Source organism: Leuresthes tenuis, unplaced genomic scaffold (genome assembly GCF_036924035.1).
Source record: "Leuresthes tenuis unplaced genomic scaffold, fLeuTen1.0.hap1 SCAF_22, whole genome shotgun sequence".
Classification (NCBI taxonomy): Eukaryota; Metazoa; Chordata; class Actinopteri; order Atheriniformes; family Atherinopsidae; genus Leuresthes; species Leuresthes tenuis.
The window spans coordinates 11,728,817-11,742,631 of record NW_027325376.1 but is presented as its reverse complement, the minus strand read 5'-3'; the positions used below and the strand labels follow the sequence as shown (position 1 = coordinate 11,742,631).

The 13,815-nt window shown below is 37.1% G+C and overlaps 1 protein-coding gene across 1 annotated transcript; it reads left to right on the top strand.

Annotated features, from left to right (window-relative positions):
• The first annotated feature begins 8,392 nt into the window (after positions 1-8,392).
• LOC140281668 (carbohydrate sulfotransferase 12-like) lies at positions 8,393-11,639 on the top strand. Its single transcript, XM_072376167.1, has 4 exons — positions 8,393-8,548; positions 9,473-9,616; positions 10,928-11,241; positions 11,339-11,639. The coding sequence occupies exons 1-4, from the start codon at positions 8,393-8,395 to the stop codon at positions 11,577-11,579; spliced, it is 855 nt and encodes a 284-aa protein (XP_072232268.1). The 3' UTR covers positions 11,580-11,639.
• Positions 11,640-13,815: the final 2,176 nt, after the last annotated feature.

Sequence of the window (13,815 nt, the reverse complement as noted above, 5' to 3'; positions counted from 1 at the left end):
CTGAAAAACAAGCAATGTCTATGATTATGATTTATAGGAATGATGATCGTTTTTTAGGTTAAATACCATTACGCTCGACAAATATAAGAGCAGAAGACCGGAGCTCTTAGTCACTTGCTTTGCTGGTGTTTTATTCACTGAAATTATGTGAATGAATTACAGTTGAAGGTACATATAGGGTCAGAGTTCCTGTGTGCTGTGGACCCAAAAACTCTGTCAAAGGAAACCATGAACAGTGAGCGGTAATTAGAAAAGTGGATACAATTTATCAGGAACAGGTGGCAACATGACGATCTGAAGACAAGATATGGGTAACTGAGGACATCTAGAGACAATGAGAGGTAACAGCAGAGAGAACTTCACTTGGATTAAACCAGCTGCACACCAGGCAAGAATTCAGAACAGAAAATTTGACACGTTAATGTTATTAAGCAGTCCATAAGGCTCAATTAATCCACTTTATGAAATTACCTTACCTCCTACTTGACCTGCTGGAAGCCCATCCGCCAAAGTACTGTTGTGTTTGAAATTGAGGTTGATTTTCTTGGTTTCCATTAAGGTTCGTTTGTAAGGATCCGCTCTGTCCTGGTACACCTGTTGCTCCAGGTCTGAAGATCCGCTGCATATCCTCATCGACCCCGCTAAGTGAGGGCCGTTGGTTATTACGGTTTGAAATTTCTGACCTTGTTGTTATCACATCGGAAGAGGTTAAAATGTTTTTTAAAAGGCCAATTTCTTCATTGATACGTTCCCGGTCGACTATTTTCACGTTACATGCAAATTGGTCCTCTTAGAGGAGGTGGGACATTGTCCTTGAGATTCCGCTGGAGAGACACATCCTGTACATACACCAGCGATGAGCCAATCAGAAACTGAAAATTCAAGTTGACTTCAAGTCATTTGTGAAAGTGCATATTGAAAAGTGTAATGAAAGTGTAATAGTGAAAGTGTAATGACAAATAAGCTGTTTGGTGTCCATTCATATTTTATCTTTCCCCATCAGGATGAGCAAATACCACAAATGTCCATGTTATCAGATCAATTGACTGAATATATGAGCCTCCTAGACTCAATGAAAGCACTGTTGAAGAATCATGAGAATGGGTTTACCTCAATGAGTTCACTTCTGGAGAACACAAAGGTCATGTTGGAGAAAACCAAGAGTTACAGTGACAAGAACAACGAGAGGTTTGGTGTGGAAAAAGATGGCATGGAAGAAAAAAATGAAGAGAATTGAGAAATTTATCAATTTCCTTGACGAGTAGCAAGCTGAATTGTGACTTGTCTAAACTTGTCTTTCATGCTGCGTTTGTGTACTGAAATATTTTATTGAAAAAAATGTACATTTAATGCACAATAATGCTGAATTCAGCAAATAGGAGACTATGAGTGAAAATAAACACATGTAATGATTGTTTTTAGTTCTCTCAAGAGGATTAATGGATGTTTTCCCTGATTTTCAAAGAAAAAAGATAAAGTTAAAGTGATAAAGAGGAGAAGCTCCTTTTATAGGAATGATGATGACGGTGATGCTTAAATGGCATTGCACTATTTAAGAAGTGTCTCATCGGATTGATAGTTGCGGGCTGCACGGTGGTGTGGTGGTTAGCACCATCACCACACAGCAAGAGGGTTCTAGGCTCAACTCCTGGCTGGGGCCTTTCTGTGTGGAGTTTGCATGTTCTTCCTGTCAGTTTACCAGGGGACACAGATGCAGGGTCATATGGGTTCCAAGAGGGTTTTTATTATTTAAATGCAGCACACAGAGCACAGCAATGCAGGGCGATCTCCTGGCAGCGCAAAAGAAAAGGCTGAAAAACCTAAGCGCTCTCCTCAGTAACTAAGCGGAGGAAGAGCGCAGCTATGAAAGTTACAAAACATACAATTCTCCAAACTGGGAGGAAAACAGAAAAGCTATGAACATTAAACAAAACAAAGACACGCTCTCAAAACGAGGCGGAATAAAACAAAATACGCACTCTTAACAAAACAGAGGCTCTATGAACTTTAATGACAACTAAAGGCTCTCCTTTAACGGAGGGGACTATGAAGGTAATAACGAAAAATCACTCCTTGCAAACGGAGGAACAAACAAAGCTATGAAACTTACCGTGTCGAATAAATAAACTAAGGCTATGGGTAAGAATAAATTACAACACAATATAGCACTGCAGGAGGCTCGCTCACTGCATGCCCGTGGAACTGCGGACAAAGGAACAAGACAAAGGGCTGGTAATGCAGCTCGAACGGAGACAACATACCGGCACAAGACAAGGGAAACGCAGACTATTTGAACACATGAGGGACCAAGGGGAACAGGTGGAAACACTTGGGAATCAGGGAAGACAATGAGACGCTTGACACGGGAAGAAGGGCAAGATACCTGAAACGAGAGGAGACAGTTAGTGCTTTTTCAAAATAAAAGAGGAAATGACGAAACAAGACATGGAACAGAACATAAACCGTGACACTTCCCGTGTATACGTGGGTTCTCTCTGGGTACTCTGGCTTCCTCCCACCACCCAAAAACATGCATGTAAGGTTAATAGTAAACCCCCCGTGACCCAACAGACAGATTAAGTGTGTATAGAAAATGGATGGTTATTTTAGTATTTTAGACAATTTTCTGTTTTTTAAAGCAGAGAGGATCCAGCAGCAGCAAAATATAAGAAAGAACCTGATAAGTGTCAGAAAAATTTTCTCAAAATTAGGCTTAGGGTCGCTGGACACGATTAACACAAAACATTTATTTCTTGCAAGACAGAGACAAGTCCGAACAACCCGTCAGGAAGCTGGCTCAGAGTTGTCTGCCTAACAAAATGGTGCTCTTGCTATTTATATTGTTTATGTTTGCTGGCCACACAATGTTATGGGAAAGGGACATTCAGTGTTATGGGGAAAAAAAGACATTACTAGCCTTTTAATGTTATGGGAAGACGAGTTTAGACAGTCGAAACAATTTTGCTTGCTACATAGTATTATGAGAACCAAAAGACAGGAGGAGCCCCCCCCCCCATCACAGAAACTCGTATTCTTGCAACTTTTCTCATAGTATAACTATATAACTATATAACTATATAATTTTTCTAACATAAGAAAAATGTGTAGCAGTGAGAATGAGAAATATTCTGTAGGGAGGCACAATTTAGAAAACACCAGTGTCAAAATGTACAACAACTTCATTGTTGATGAGAAGGTTTCATTCCCAAGGTGACGTAAACACACCCAAACACACACATATACACAAAAATGCTCATAGAATCATCTACGGTTTCATTCCCAAGGTGATATAAACACTCCCAGCCCTCCACGCCCACGTATAGAAAAACGTACAGATGAAACTTACAGTATCATCTACTGTTTCAGTCCCAGGGTGATGTAAACACAACCACCCACCCACACAACCCCCCCTTACAGACACACACACACACACACTAGCAGTGCAGAATTTGTACTTGTAGTATTTTCTTTCAGAATATTTGGTTTAATCATTTACCTAAAAATATACCTTCTTTTACTGGACATTTAACTGTACCAATACGACAATGTTTGTGTCTGCAACAAATCATATTTAGACCTCCTCACTTTTGTATGAATCTTTCATCAGACAATAAAGAATCGACAACATATCACTCAGACGTGGGTTCTACTGAGAACTAATTAACAAATTCATCAACATGTCAAACTCAGATGATGAGCTTGGTGAACAATAAACCCGCTAGTCAGGTATTTTTATTCTAAACTTATGTTAACTCAATGCACTACACTGTAAACCCAAACAGGGAACTTCTTCTGTAAAGACTAAAAATATTTCATCTAAAACTAAACCAACTTAATTTTTTTCTGTTTTCTGAACTATTAATATAGTTCTAACTGTGCGTGATTCAGGGCTTGTGAGTAAACACTGCTGTCAAGTGACTTGTAAGTAAACCAACAACAACATAATGTTCTGACTTGTTCTAAAGTATTAAGGAAGTTATGGTGGAGCATTTAAGAAACCCCCTGAGAGTGTATTGCTTTTTTAAACAGTTTTCAGGCACTGTGTTTACAACTAGTTTTACATTTCAAATGATAAAAGTCGAGATTGAAATAAAAGGCAGCTTATCTGGTCTATGATCAAAAATGAAAAATGAAAATTTAAAACTGAAAAAATTTTCACTTTATGTTTCAAATTTAAAAAAAAAAATTAAAAAGAAAAAACAAACAAACAAAGAAAACAAAAATAAGGTAATCTTTTCTCCATAATCTGTATGATCTATATCTAAATGACTAGAGTAATCGTGATTAAGACAAAAATGCTGGTCACAGAATTTTTTTTGTTTCTTTTAACGTTACGTTTCATTCTTTGAAAATGTAAATCATGCCATTTATTTCTTTTTTTACAATTTGCTTACCTACATAGATCATGAGTAAAAAGTCCTTGTTTATAATACTTAGTCTATTTTAAATATTAGACAAACAACCCTTGATTATTGCATTCTGTTTACTTTTCTGTTCACTGAATTTAGATTTTATTTCTGTGCTGGATCAGGCTGATGTTTTACTATTAGCGTTTCAATTAGCTCAATTTCTGGGACTCTTATTCCTTTTTTTGTGAAAATATTTATGAATCCTGTCACATGTTCAGAAATATTTACCATAGAAGTTGTTGTCATTGAGTGGCATAAACTTAAATAATTAAGAAAGAAAATGTTTTTTAATTAATTCGTCGCCCCATGAATAATAAAGCCTTAAGCTGTTGTTTCAGCCAATTATCATTCCAACACCTGGAATTGCAGTGAATTCCGTTCCACCACTTTGCACGGAGATGTTCCTGTATAAAAGCAGCGACATGCCTCAGACAACTGGAACATCTCCAAAGTCACCCACGACAAAGGAAGGACTTGAGACGCAGAACCGAAAGGGACCCACTCGGACCCGCTGGCAATCACCTGGTGTTGAGCTGACTTAACAGGACAAAGGTGTGAACCAAGTAAGATCCATTCTGTTCTTACATTTCAGATGGTATGCGGTGGGTGTCGAGAGAATTAAAATAAAATTATTAAATAAAATGATAAATGAATCCAAGCTGTTAGTCTTTAACACTTTCCCCCTTAGTTCTTTTCAATTTTCAAGTGTTTCCTATATAATCATCCATATTCTGATGTTGTCTTAAGGTTCATGTCTTTGGTCATGTAATTTTCATAAATGATTCATATATATATATATATATTATATATATATATATATATATATATATATATATATATATATATATATATATATATATATATATATATATATATATATATATATATGATATTTCGGATTTATCCGAAAGTTCTCACTAACTAAATAAGCCTTAAGTTTTCTTTCGATTGAAGGTGGTCCCCAAAACGAGGTAAAGTAAGGCTTATTTAGATAGTGAGAACTTTCGGATAAATCCTTCTATCTTATCACATTGTACTACATGTGTCACTATATATGGCTAATTAACGATTGTAGTGATTCCAGAGGAGAGGAGCCTGAAAACTAAAGGCTGTGGCTCCAAATGTAGACCTTGCAATGTTGGATACAACAAATAGACCTGCATGCTGAAAGCAAAATGATCTTGAAGGGGGGGTTCTGTCACTGTTCAGTCATCTCATCCAACCATCAGTAATTTTCCATTGATCCTGCTTCTGCCCCACTCAACCTGTCAGCCACACACACCTCATCAGTTCACTCCACTCACCTGTGCACACAGCTGCCTCTCATCACATGCAATCAGCCCAGCATATAGTCACCAGCTCCACACTCAATCCTTTGCCAGATTGTTCTTTGCCATGCAAGTCTTTCCAGCATTCTCCTGCAAGCCTTCCCAGTACCGACCTCGCCTGTCCCTGATTCCCTGCTTCGTCTGCCTCCTGGTAATTCAACCCAGCCTTCTGTCCCTGACCAAGAACGTTGCTTTTCCTCTCCTGATTCCTGTTTGCCGGTTTCTAAACCGTTTGTCTGTCTGCCAGAGTCTCAGTAAAGCCTTGAACTTTTTACCACTGAGTCATCTGAGTCCTTTGTACTGCAAGTGGGTCCATACACCACCCATTACCGTGGGCTTTCTCAGCAAGTTTGACTACTGTTGACTTAAAGCCCGGTGGCACATACCATAAAAAGCATTCAAGAAAGGTAACAATTCCAACTGTCACTGATGAGAACCAGTTGTTGGAAATGAGTGACAGGTTAATGTGAGTTTTCACATACTCTTAACAAGGTACAGAGAAAAATGATGAAAGTCAATCGTCTGACTTTCCTGAACCTCCAGATTCCTAAACCACTGCCCTCGACTATAAGAAAAAAAAAGTACTAACAACCATCAATTACTTTTAATCCTACATTGATTCTTACTTTTGATGCAGAGGAGCAGCAACTCTACTTAAAATCTACTCCTTATTTTTACATTTACTGACTTTCGCTTAGAGACTTCTAAGTCATTTCACTGTTAGGTTCTTCCAAAGCAAAGTAAACTTTTTCAAACAAGTCCTATGGTTCATAGTTACGGCCACCATTTCATCTGGCCTGAGACCTTACCACTCTCACACAGATAAATATCCACAAACACATACATATCAACATTTGAAGACATTGATACATATTTAATGCTGGTGTCTGTCTCTGTAGATACTTGCACATTTTCTATATAATGTAGTCATATAGTGAAGTTGTTCCAAACCTTTTTTTTCTTCTACCTGCCCCTCTTTTGTATCCACAAAAGAGCTATAGTAGAAAGTAATCTAATCTCCTCTTTCCCTTTGGCAATCAGGAGGCAAAATTACAAACAAACATCCAGTACTTTGCAACCATCCATTTACTGACTGGCAGAAGTGTTGGAAGTGCTCTCGTTTCACGGTGGAATTAGCCAAAGATTGAAAGGTAAGGGTGATATATTGTTTGTATAACATTTTCCATAGAATTGTATCGTGCATCAGAATAGTGACACTTTTCCACATGCAAATGATATGAAACTTAAAAAGACCAGACAAAATAAAATTTGAACATTTTAAAATTGTGTTTTTTTTAAAAAAAAAAGGTTTGTTCTAAAATTGTAAAGGTTTTTCTCAGGTTTTATCATCCCACACCCACTTATCATAAAGATCACACAGTCCTCTGTTGACTACCGTCACAGATTTCCCCTAATTGAACTATACCCATTCCGGAAAATTGTGCACCGTTTGAATGATTTAGAAAACTTGTTTTGGTTTAACTAAATAATCTGATACTGGATTCTCGAGTTGATACATTCATTAGTATCAAGATATCAGTATTCAGTTTTTTATCATTACTCATTAATACCGATTCAAACACTGTGCAGCTTTGAACAGTAACTATTCTTTCATTACTGATTATTCCAACATAGTTGTTCATTTTAGTTTTCCTTCAAGTTAAGCGATACCAAGTAGTTATTCGGTAGTTTCTTATTAGCCAGGGATTACATCATGTTTTATTTGAGTAAATGGTAAAGTAATATATTAATGTGGGGTTTTTTTTAATCACTTTGGAATTTCTAATTACTTTACTATTAATTATGTGTCAGTGGATCTGAGTCAAGTGTCCTCCTAATAAATGATGAGTTACTCCGTTCATTCAGGTTATTTTCTATAACATGGATCAAACATGTTTCTGGAGGCTCAAGGGCTCAGTGCTGTGTCTCTGCTGGAGATCTTTGCAGTAACACAATAAATGGGATGAGGGATCATATGTTATTATTAGCTGTTGTACAGTAATAAGTAAGTTTATATTATTATTATTACATAAGTAATAATGCTTATTGTTTCACTTCCATGACAAACATGACGCTTTTTTGTTTTTTCTAATGTGTTTTTATGGATACCTTGTATGAAGTTTTGGTGCAGACTTTATCCAACTTTCTGGATTCAAACATTTCCAAGAAAAGTTTGTTTGAAAATGTTTGAAAAAATATTTATATATGTTTTAAATCCTAGATTATATATGATTAAAAAAAAAAGTTTTAATGGCGCTTATCCTCTCTAAGATTTTGCACATTTAATGTATGTTTTTGGTTTATTAGCGCTGGTGACACAGAACTCCAGGTGCCATGGCAGCATTAAGAACATTCTTGAAATTTCTTCTGTTTTCCGGAACACTGTCCAGCACCGTACTGTTCTTTTACCCAATGTACATGTCATCAGAAAAGACAGGCAAGTTGTGTGTGTGCTTTGTTCTTTTACCATAAACTTTTTTTAAACCACTGATTTCAAAGTAATTTTTACAGTTTAATCATTTTAGTATTGCCCATTCTGTCCTCCGCCTTTCACTTTTGTACAACTGCTCAAACATTTAAAAGGATGTTGAGAATTGAGAAACTTAATGAATTGATACTAATTTTAGACAATTGTCTATTTTCATTATAGGAACGATGAGTCCGCAACAAATACAAAGAAAACAACACCTCAGACAAATGTGTGAGAAATATGAGAAAGAGGCACTCTCTGGGGAAAAGAAAAGTCCACAAATAACTGAACAATTCATTGTGGATCACACTTACAAAATCATCTACTGTTACGTTCCCAAGGTGATGTATCCATACACACTCACACACAGACACACAACATACTTTTAGAGCAGAATCTTTACTGACAGTATTATCTTTCAGAATGAATAATTTAGTCTTTTATGCAGAAAGTAACCTCTTTCATTGACATTTCAGGCCTGAACTGCACAAATATAATTCAGTTCATATCTTTGCCAGACCATTATAAGGACTCTCAACTTTGTGTGTATTGATTACTGCCTCAGCTGTAATTTGGACTAGCACTAATTAGCGTATATGTCAAACTAAGATGAGGAGCATTAAGAAGATTATACCTGCTACATATCTGCATATCATACACAATTACAGGTGTGCTGTTTTCAGCTCAAATGCAATGCAATACTGTACCTATACACCATCACCGTGTGATAGGGTTTTTGTTCTTATTAACGAAGTCCCACCTTAAACAGAAAGAACCACACAAGAGATCAATATTAAGTTCAGCTTTTGCAAAAGGGGAGAGCTGTTGCCGCTTCAGCCACAGGTGTATGTGTCTAAGCAACCTCCAGCAATCTCTGACTCTGCCTGGTTTTATTCAAGGATAAGAAAAGGGGAAGAGCTTTACAAAACAAAAAGGTTGCATAGAAATTTCAGAGCGTGTGACTCTGTCTAACATTTAGATATGGAGACACATCTGCAACTTCAGTGTGAGACCTTGACGATAATCGTTCAAAGAGATACACCTACAAACTAGTTTGAATCAGGCACTGTGCGTTGTAGTTTAAACTCAGTTAAACTCAGTTGACCTCTGGAAGGCTCTGTCCTGAAGCATCTCCCTTTGTTCATACTCACACACACACATTTCATCATCACATGATTAAAACTAATGCAGTATAAGTTCCATACATGACACATAAAAACTCTAACACCGTGGTTGTTGACTCTTTATCTTTTTCTTATCTACAGGTTGCATGTACACATTGGAAGAGGGTTCTCTATGCCCTGAAGCAAAGCAAGCCATACCCTGACCTTTTGTCCATCCATCCTTCCGTTGTCCATCAAACAAACAAGCTGGATTACTTGAGAGACGTTCCCAAACCAGAGAGGGAGGTCTGTTAATGCAGCCCAGTCTGTAGGAATTTACATTGCCAATAAAGGTTTCTTTTTAAACAAAATATGTGCATAGGGATTTAACCTTTTTTTTGCATGCAAATTAGAGGTGACGCCAAATAAACTTTTTTAAAAAGTAAAAGAAAAGAGAGAAAACCCAGAAGGAGCAGGATAGGTTTACAGAGGGATATTTAAGTCAAAACAAGGAGAACAACTTTTTTTTCTGTAAAGACTAAGGTAAATTGTCTTAAATGCCACCCCACCAACCCTCTATTAAGTGTTTGGTAGGTGGTTGATAACGGTGACATTCGCCTGTTCATGTATATGTCCAAAAAGGGAAAAAATTAATCATTAGATGGGAACATGACATAAACAGATAATTAAATCAACATTTTGCAAGTGCATATACGGATAATAGCCTGTGATACATGGTAAGAATTTACATGTATATATGGTTTCCAGAACTGTAGAATGACTAATTCTCAATTAATTTATGTTATGCAGGCATATTTCTGCTTCGTCAATTAATTTTTTGAGTGGTAGAGCAACTGGATATGGATGACAGTAGAGAACAGAGACAGGGAAATGTGGCCGCATATGTGGCCTTTACTGTGAAATTTCTACATATTTATCTGTGAACTAACTTGGGAATTTTACAGTCTATCATGAAATTCCTTTGGAAATCCTCATGTCCACTTCCACTTTTCTTAGCACATTGTGTGGTGTATAGGGGTGACTAATGGAACTGAAAGCTAATTCTCTGTACGCACGTGTTGCTTGAATGTAAATAAGCATGCAAGTCAGCATAGAGAGGAAAGGGTATGTTTAACACTCTCCCTCTGGCACTCGTCAGGAGTGAAGTAACTCGCCAGGTAAAGTAACAACATTTCAGCATTTAGTGTTTCTTATTAACAGTCAGAGTAAAGAGAGACGTGAAACTTGTAGATTTTGATGACCTTGTAAGTCTGACATCCAGATGAAAGCCAGTACAACGGACTTTTAAGAAAGATGGTAAGAGAGTAACATAGAAAGAGGAAGTGAGTGGTGCAAGATATGTAATTGTTTCTGTAAGTTTGGCTATTTATTCCCAGCTGTATCTCTTATTTACTGTGAACCAGTATTTTCTATTAAGCTAACCCTTTGTCTGTACGCACATACATTTCATATAATGTAAATATGGCACACAATATATGCTATGAGAATGTGATTATGGCACATGGTATATCATGAGATAACAACTAAAAACTCTAACAATCAGGACTGTATTTGTGTGAGAGAGGATTGATGTTAACCTACACTTTTGTTCTGCAGGAGAAGCTGAAGAACTACACCAAGTTCATGTTTGTCCGGGACCCATTTGTCCGTCTCATCTCGGCTTTCCGCGACAAGTTCCACTACGAAGTGAACCATGAGCAGTTCTATCAGTCATATGGCAAACCTATGCTGAGACTCTATGGCAACCAGCCTCATCCACCAAACACAATGCTGGAAGCACATAAATCACACAGGCTCCCCACATTTTCCAGCTTCGTTAAGTTTCTTGGGGACCCAAAGACAGAGAGGAACGGGCTTTTTGACCCTCACTGGAGGCAGATGAATCGCCTGTGTCAGCCTTGTCTTATAGAGTAAGGACATTTTTTGTAAAAAGGCAGATATAGAGAAGGATCTCAATAATGAAATCAAAGTTTAGATTAAACAATTGTTTCTCCTCTTTTTTCTCAGTTATGATTTTATTGGTCATCAGGAGACCCTTGAGGAGGACGCTCAGGAGCTGCTGAAGATTTTTAAGGTTGAGAATGACCTTAAGTTTCCTCTTGGCAAAGTAGACGTGACAACCAATGAATACATCATGGATTGGTTCAGAGGAGTGCCCCTGAAGGACAGAAAAAGGCTGTACAGTGTCTATGAGAGGGACTTCAGACTTTTTGGCTATAAAAGGCCAGATGAATTACTTGATGGTTGAGTTACATATTCTTATTCAGATAGTCTTTATTCTACCCAGAAGGATATTGTTTCATTGCGCTGCTCTGTTAAACTACAAGAGGTAAAAATGTAGAAATTCTGAGAAATTGGAAGTTAGATTGAATCTAATTAGATTAGATGTAAATCATTTTGTTTATTTTAATTTGTATATAACATGCAAGTTTTAAAATTTCTTTGTGGGTTAAATCATTCTACTCTGCGGTATCTGCATATTTAGCTTATAATGATTTTTCTTTTCTTTGATAACAACATATGTAACTTTGTCAAAAGGGACTTGAAATCTTTGATCAAAAAGAAAGTAATGAAGAGAAACTGAACCTGGGCTGTTGTGGGTTATTTATTAGAAAGCAGCAATTACTATTTATGATGTTTTAAGGAATAAAAAAATGAAGGATATTTCTGTTTAACAGCTTTTTTTCTATATATACAACCTAAGATAGGGACACTACAGACTTCTCAACAAGTAAGAAATGGATGACAAAATGAGCTAATAGGAACTTAAACTTCTGAAGCAACAGGTAAGTTGAGGAAGAAGATAACTTATCAGGGGATAATGTGCAAGTTGTTGCACCATATTGTCCACACTATTGTAGCGAACTCAAGTGTGGAATTTAATACAAATTTAAGACTTTAAATGACTGCAACATTCTTTTGTGGGGATGGTCAGTGTGGAAATACCAGATGGGGGATTTCTACATCAAAGAAGAGAAATTTACAACAACCTTTGCCCACGAAAGCATTTTGGAGGAGTTTTCTCAGCCCCTCTTTCCACAGACCTGTGCCATGAATTTAGGTAAATGCATTAATAGCTTAGTGCTAACTAAGCTGAACAAACAACGGAGCCTCTCAGGAGAGTATTGGGGAAAACCAGAACAGGACCCTTCTGACCCTATAAGGGCTCAAAGTAAACATTGGTGACAGTTTGCCCTGACTCTGACTCAAGCCAGAGACAGTCGCAGCAAAAGGATCTCACTCAGAATCGCTTTTTAGCTGAATCTTGAAACTGTATTAAATCTGCTTTATATCTTTGTACAAGTTCTTTCATGTTCTCAGTGATATCACAAGCTGCATTTTAATACCTTTTTAATGATCGTACTTGGAAGGATACGAAAGAAGTAATTATTTTGGAAAATGACTAATCAGCTTATGGAGCCACATTGCCTCAGAGTGGTTCGTAGTACTGAATAGTTAAACCCAAAACGAAGTCAACAACTTATGTGACAATTATATGAAATAATGCAAATGTTAACCAATGCTTCAGCTGTTTCTTATTGTATTCTGTGTTTAACACAGGAAAATCGTTATTCATACTTCATAATTTTACAAATATCCATCTGAATTTTGAGACTCATAACCATCATGTTATATTATGTTATGTTATGTTGTTTTTGATGTCTTTATATCCTAAGTTGATGCTATATCTTTACCCTTTATATCTTAACAAGTTATGGTGTTTTTAGAATCCTCTGAACAAATGTTTATGAGACGGAGGAATGCAGGAGTCGAATTGCGATCATTCCATACGTTCAAGGTTCATTCAATATAGTCAAAGTTTCATTCCATATATTCAAAGATTAATTTCCTGAACGGCATGCCATACACTACATGTGTCCGCTATAAATATATATTGTTGGTGCCTCGTGTGCTGGCGATATATAGTTTGGCTACACTATGCAGTTCCATTTGTCACAACCTGGCTCAGAGGAAGGACAAAAGATGGAGACCACACATAACTGTTTAGACTATAAAACATACATTTATTTAATTAAACCAAATTAAGGTTAACTGTGTATGTCAGTTCATCAGTAATGTTTGTAATGTATGGGTGTGTCAACTTTTACTGTCACTGATGGGAACCGCTTGTTCGAAATGACAAGTGACAGGTCAGGCTTGATTTTCACATACTCAGAGTGAAAACACATCGTCTTGAAGCACATCGTCATAATTGTCATAAATGTCATAACAGTCAGTTCTCTGACTTTGCTGGTAACTCCAGATTCCTGAACCATCGCCCTTGGCAGTGAGGAGACAAAAGCAGATTGATGCTCAAAGGCCCTGAAGTGCAAAACACAGTGACAAAAGAGAAAACACAACGACTTTCATGGAAATGGAAATGGTAGGTACCCTCGGGCAACATGAATCGTCGCTGATTGGACTGGTGGTGGTCTGTCTTTTAAACACGGAAAAACTATGTTTTCAAAATATGAGCACTGCTA

Excerpts from the sequence above, each read along its gene's own strand:
- LOC140281668 (XM_072376167.1), top strand. The coding sequence starts at position 8,393 with ATGAGTCCGCAACAAATACAAAGAAAACAACACCTCAGACAAATGTGT. Across the intron at positions 8,549-9,472 it reads TCTACTGTTACGTTCCCAAG|GTTGCATGTACACATTGGAA; the intron begins GTGATGTATCCA and ends TCTTATCTACAG. Across the intron at positions 11,242-11,338 it reads TGTCAGCCTTGTCTTATAGA|TTATGATTTTATTGGTCATC; the intron begins GTAAGGACATTT and ends CTTTTTTCTCAG.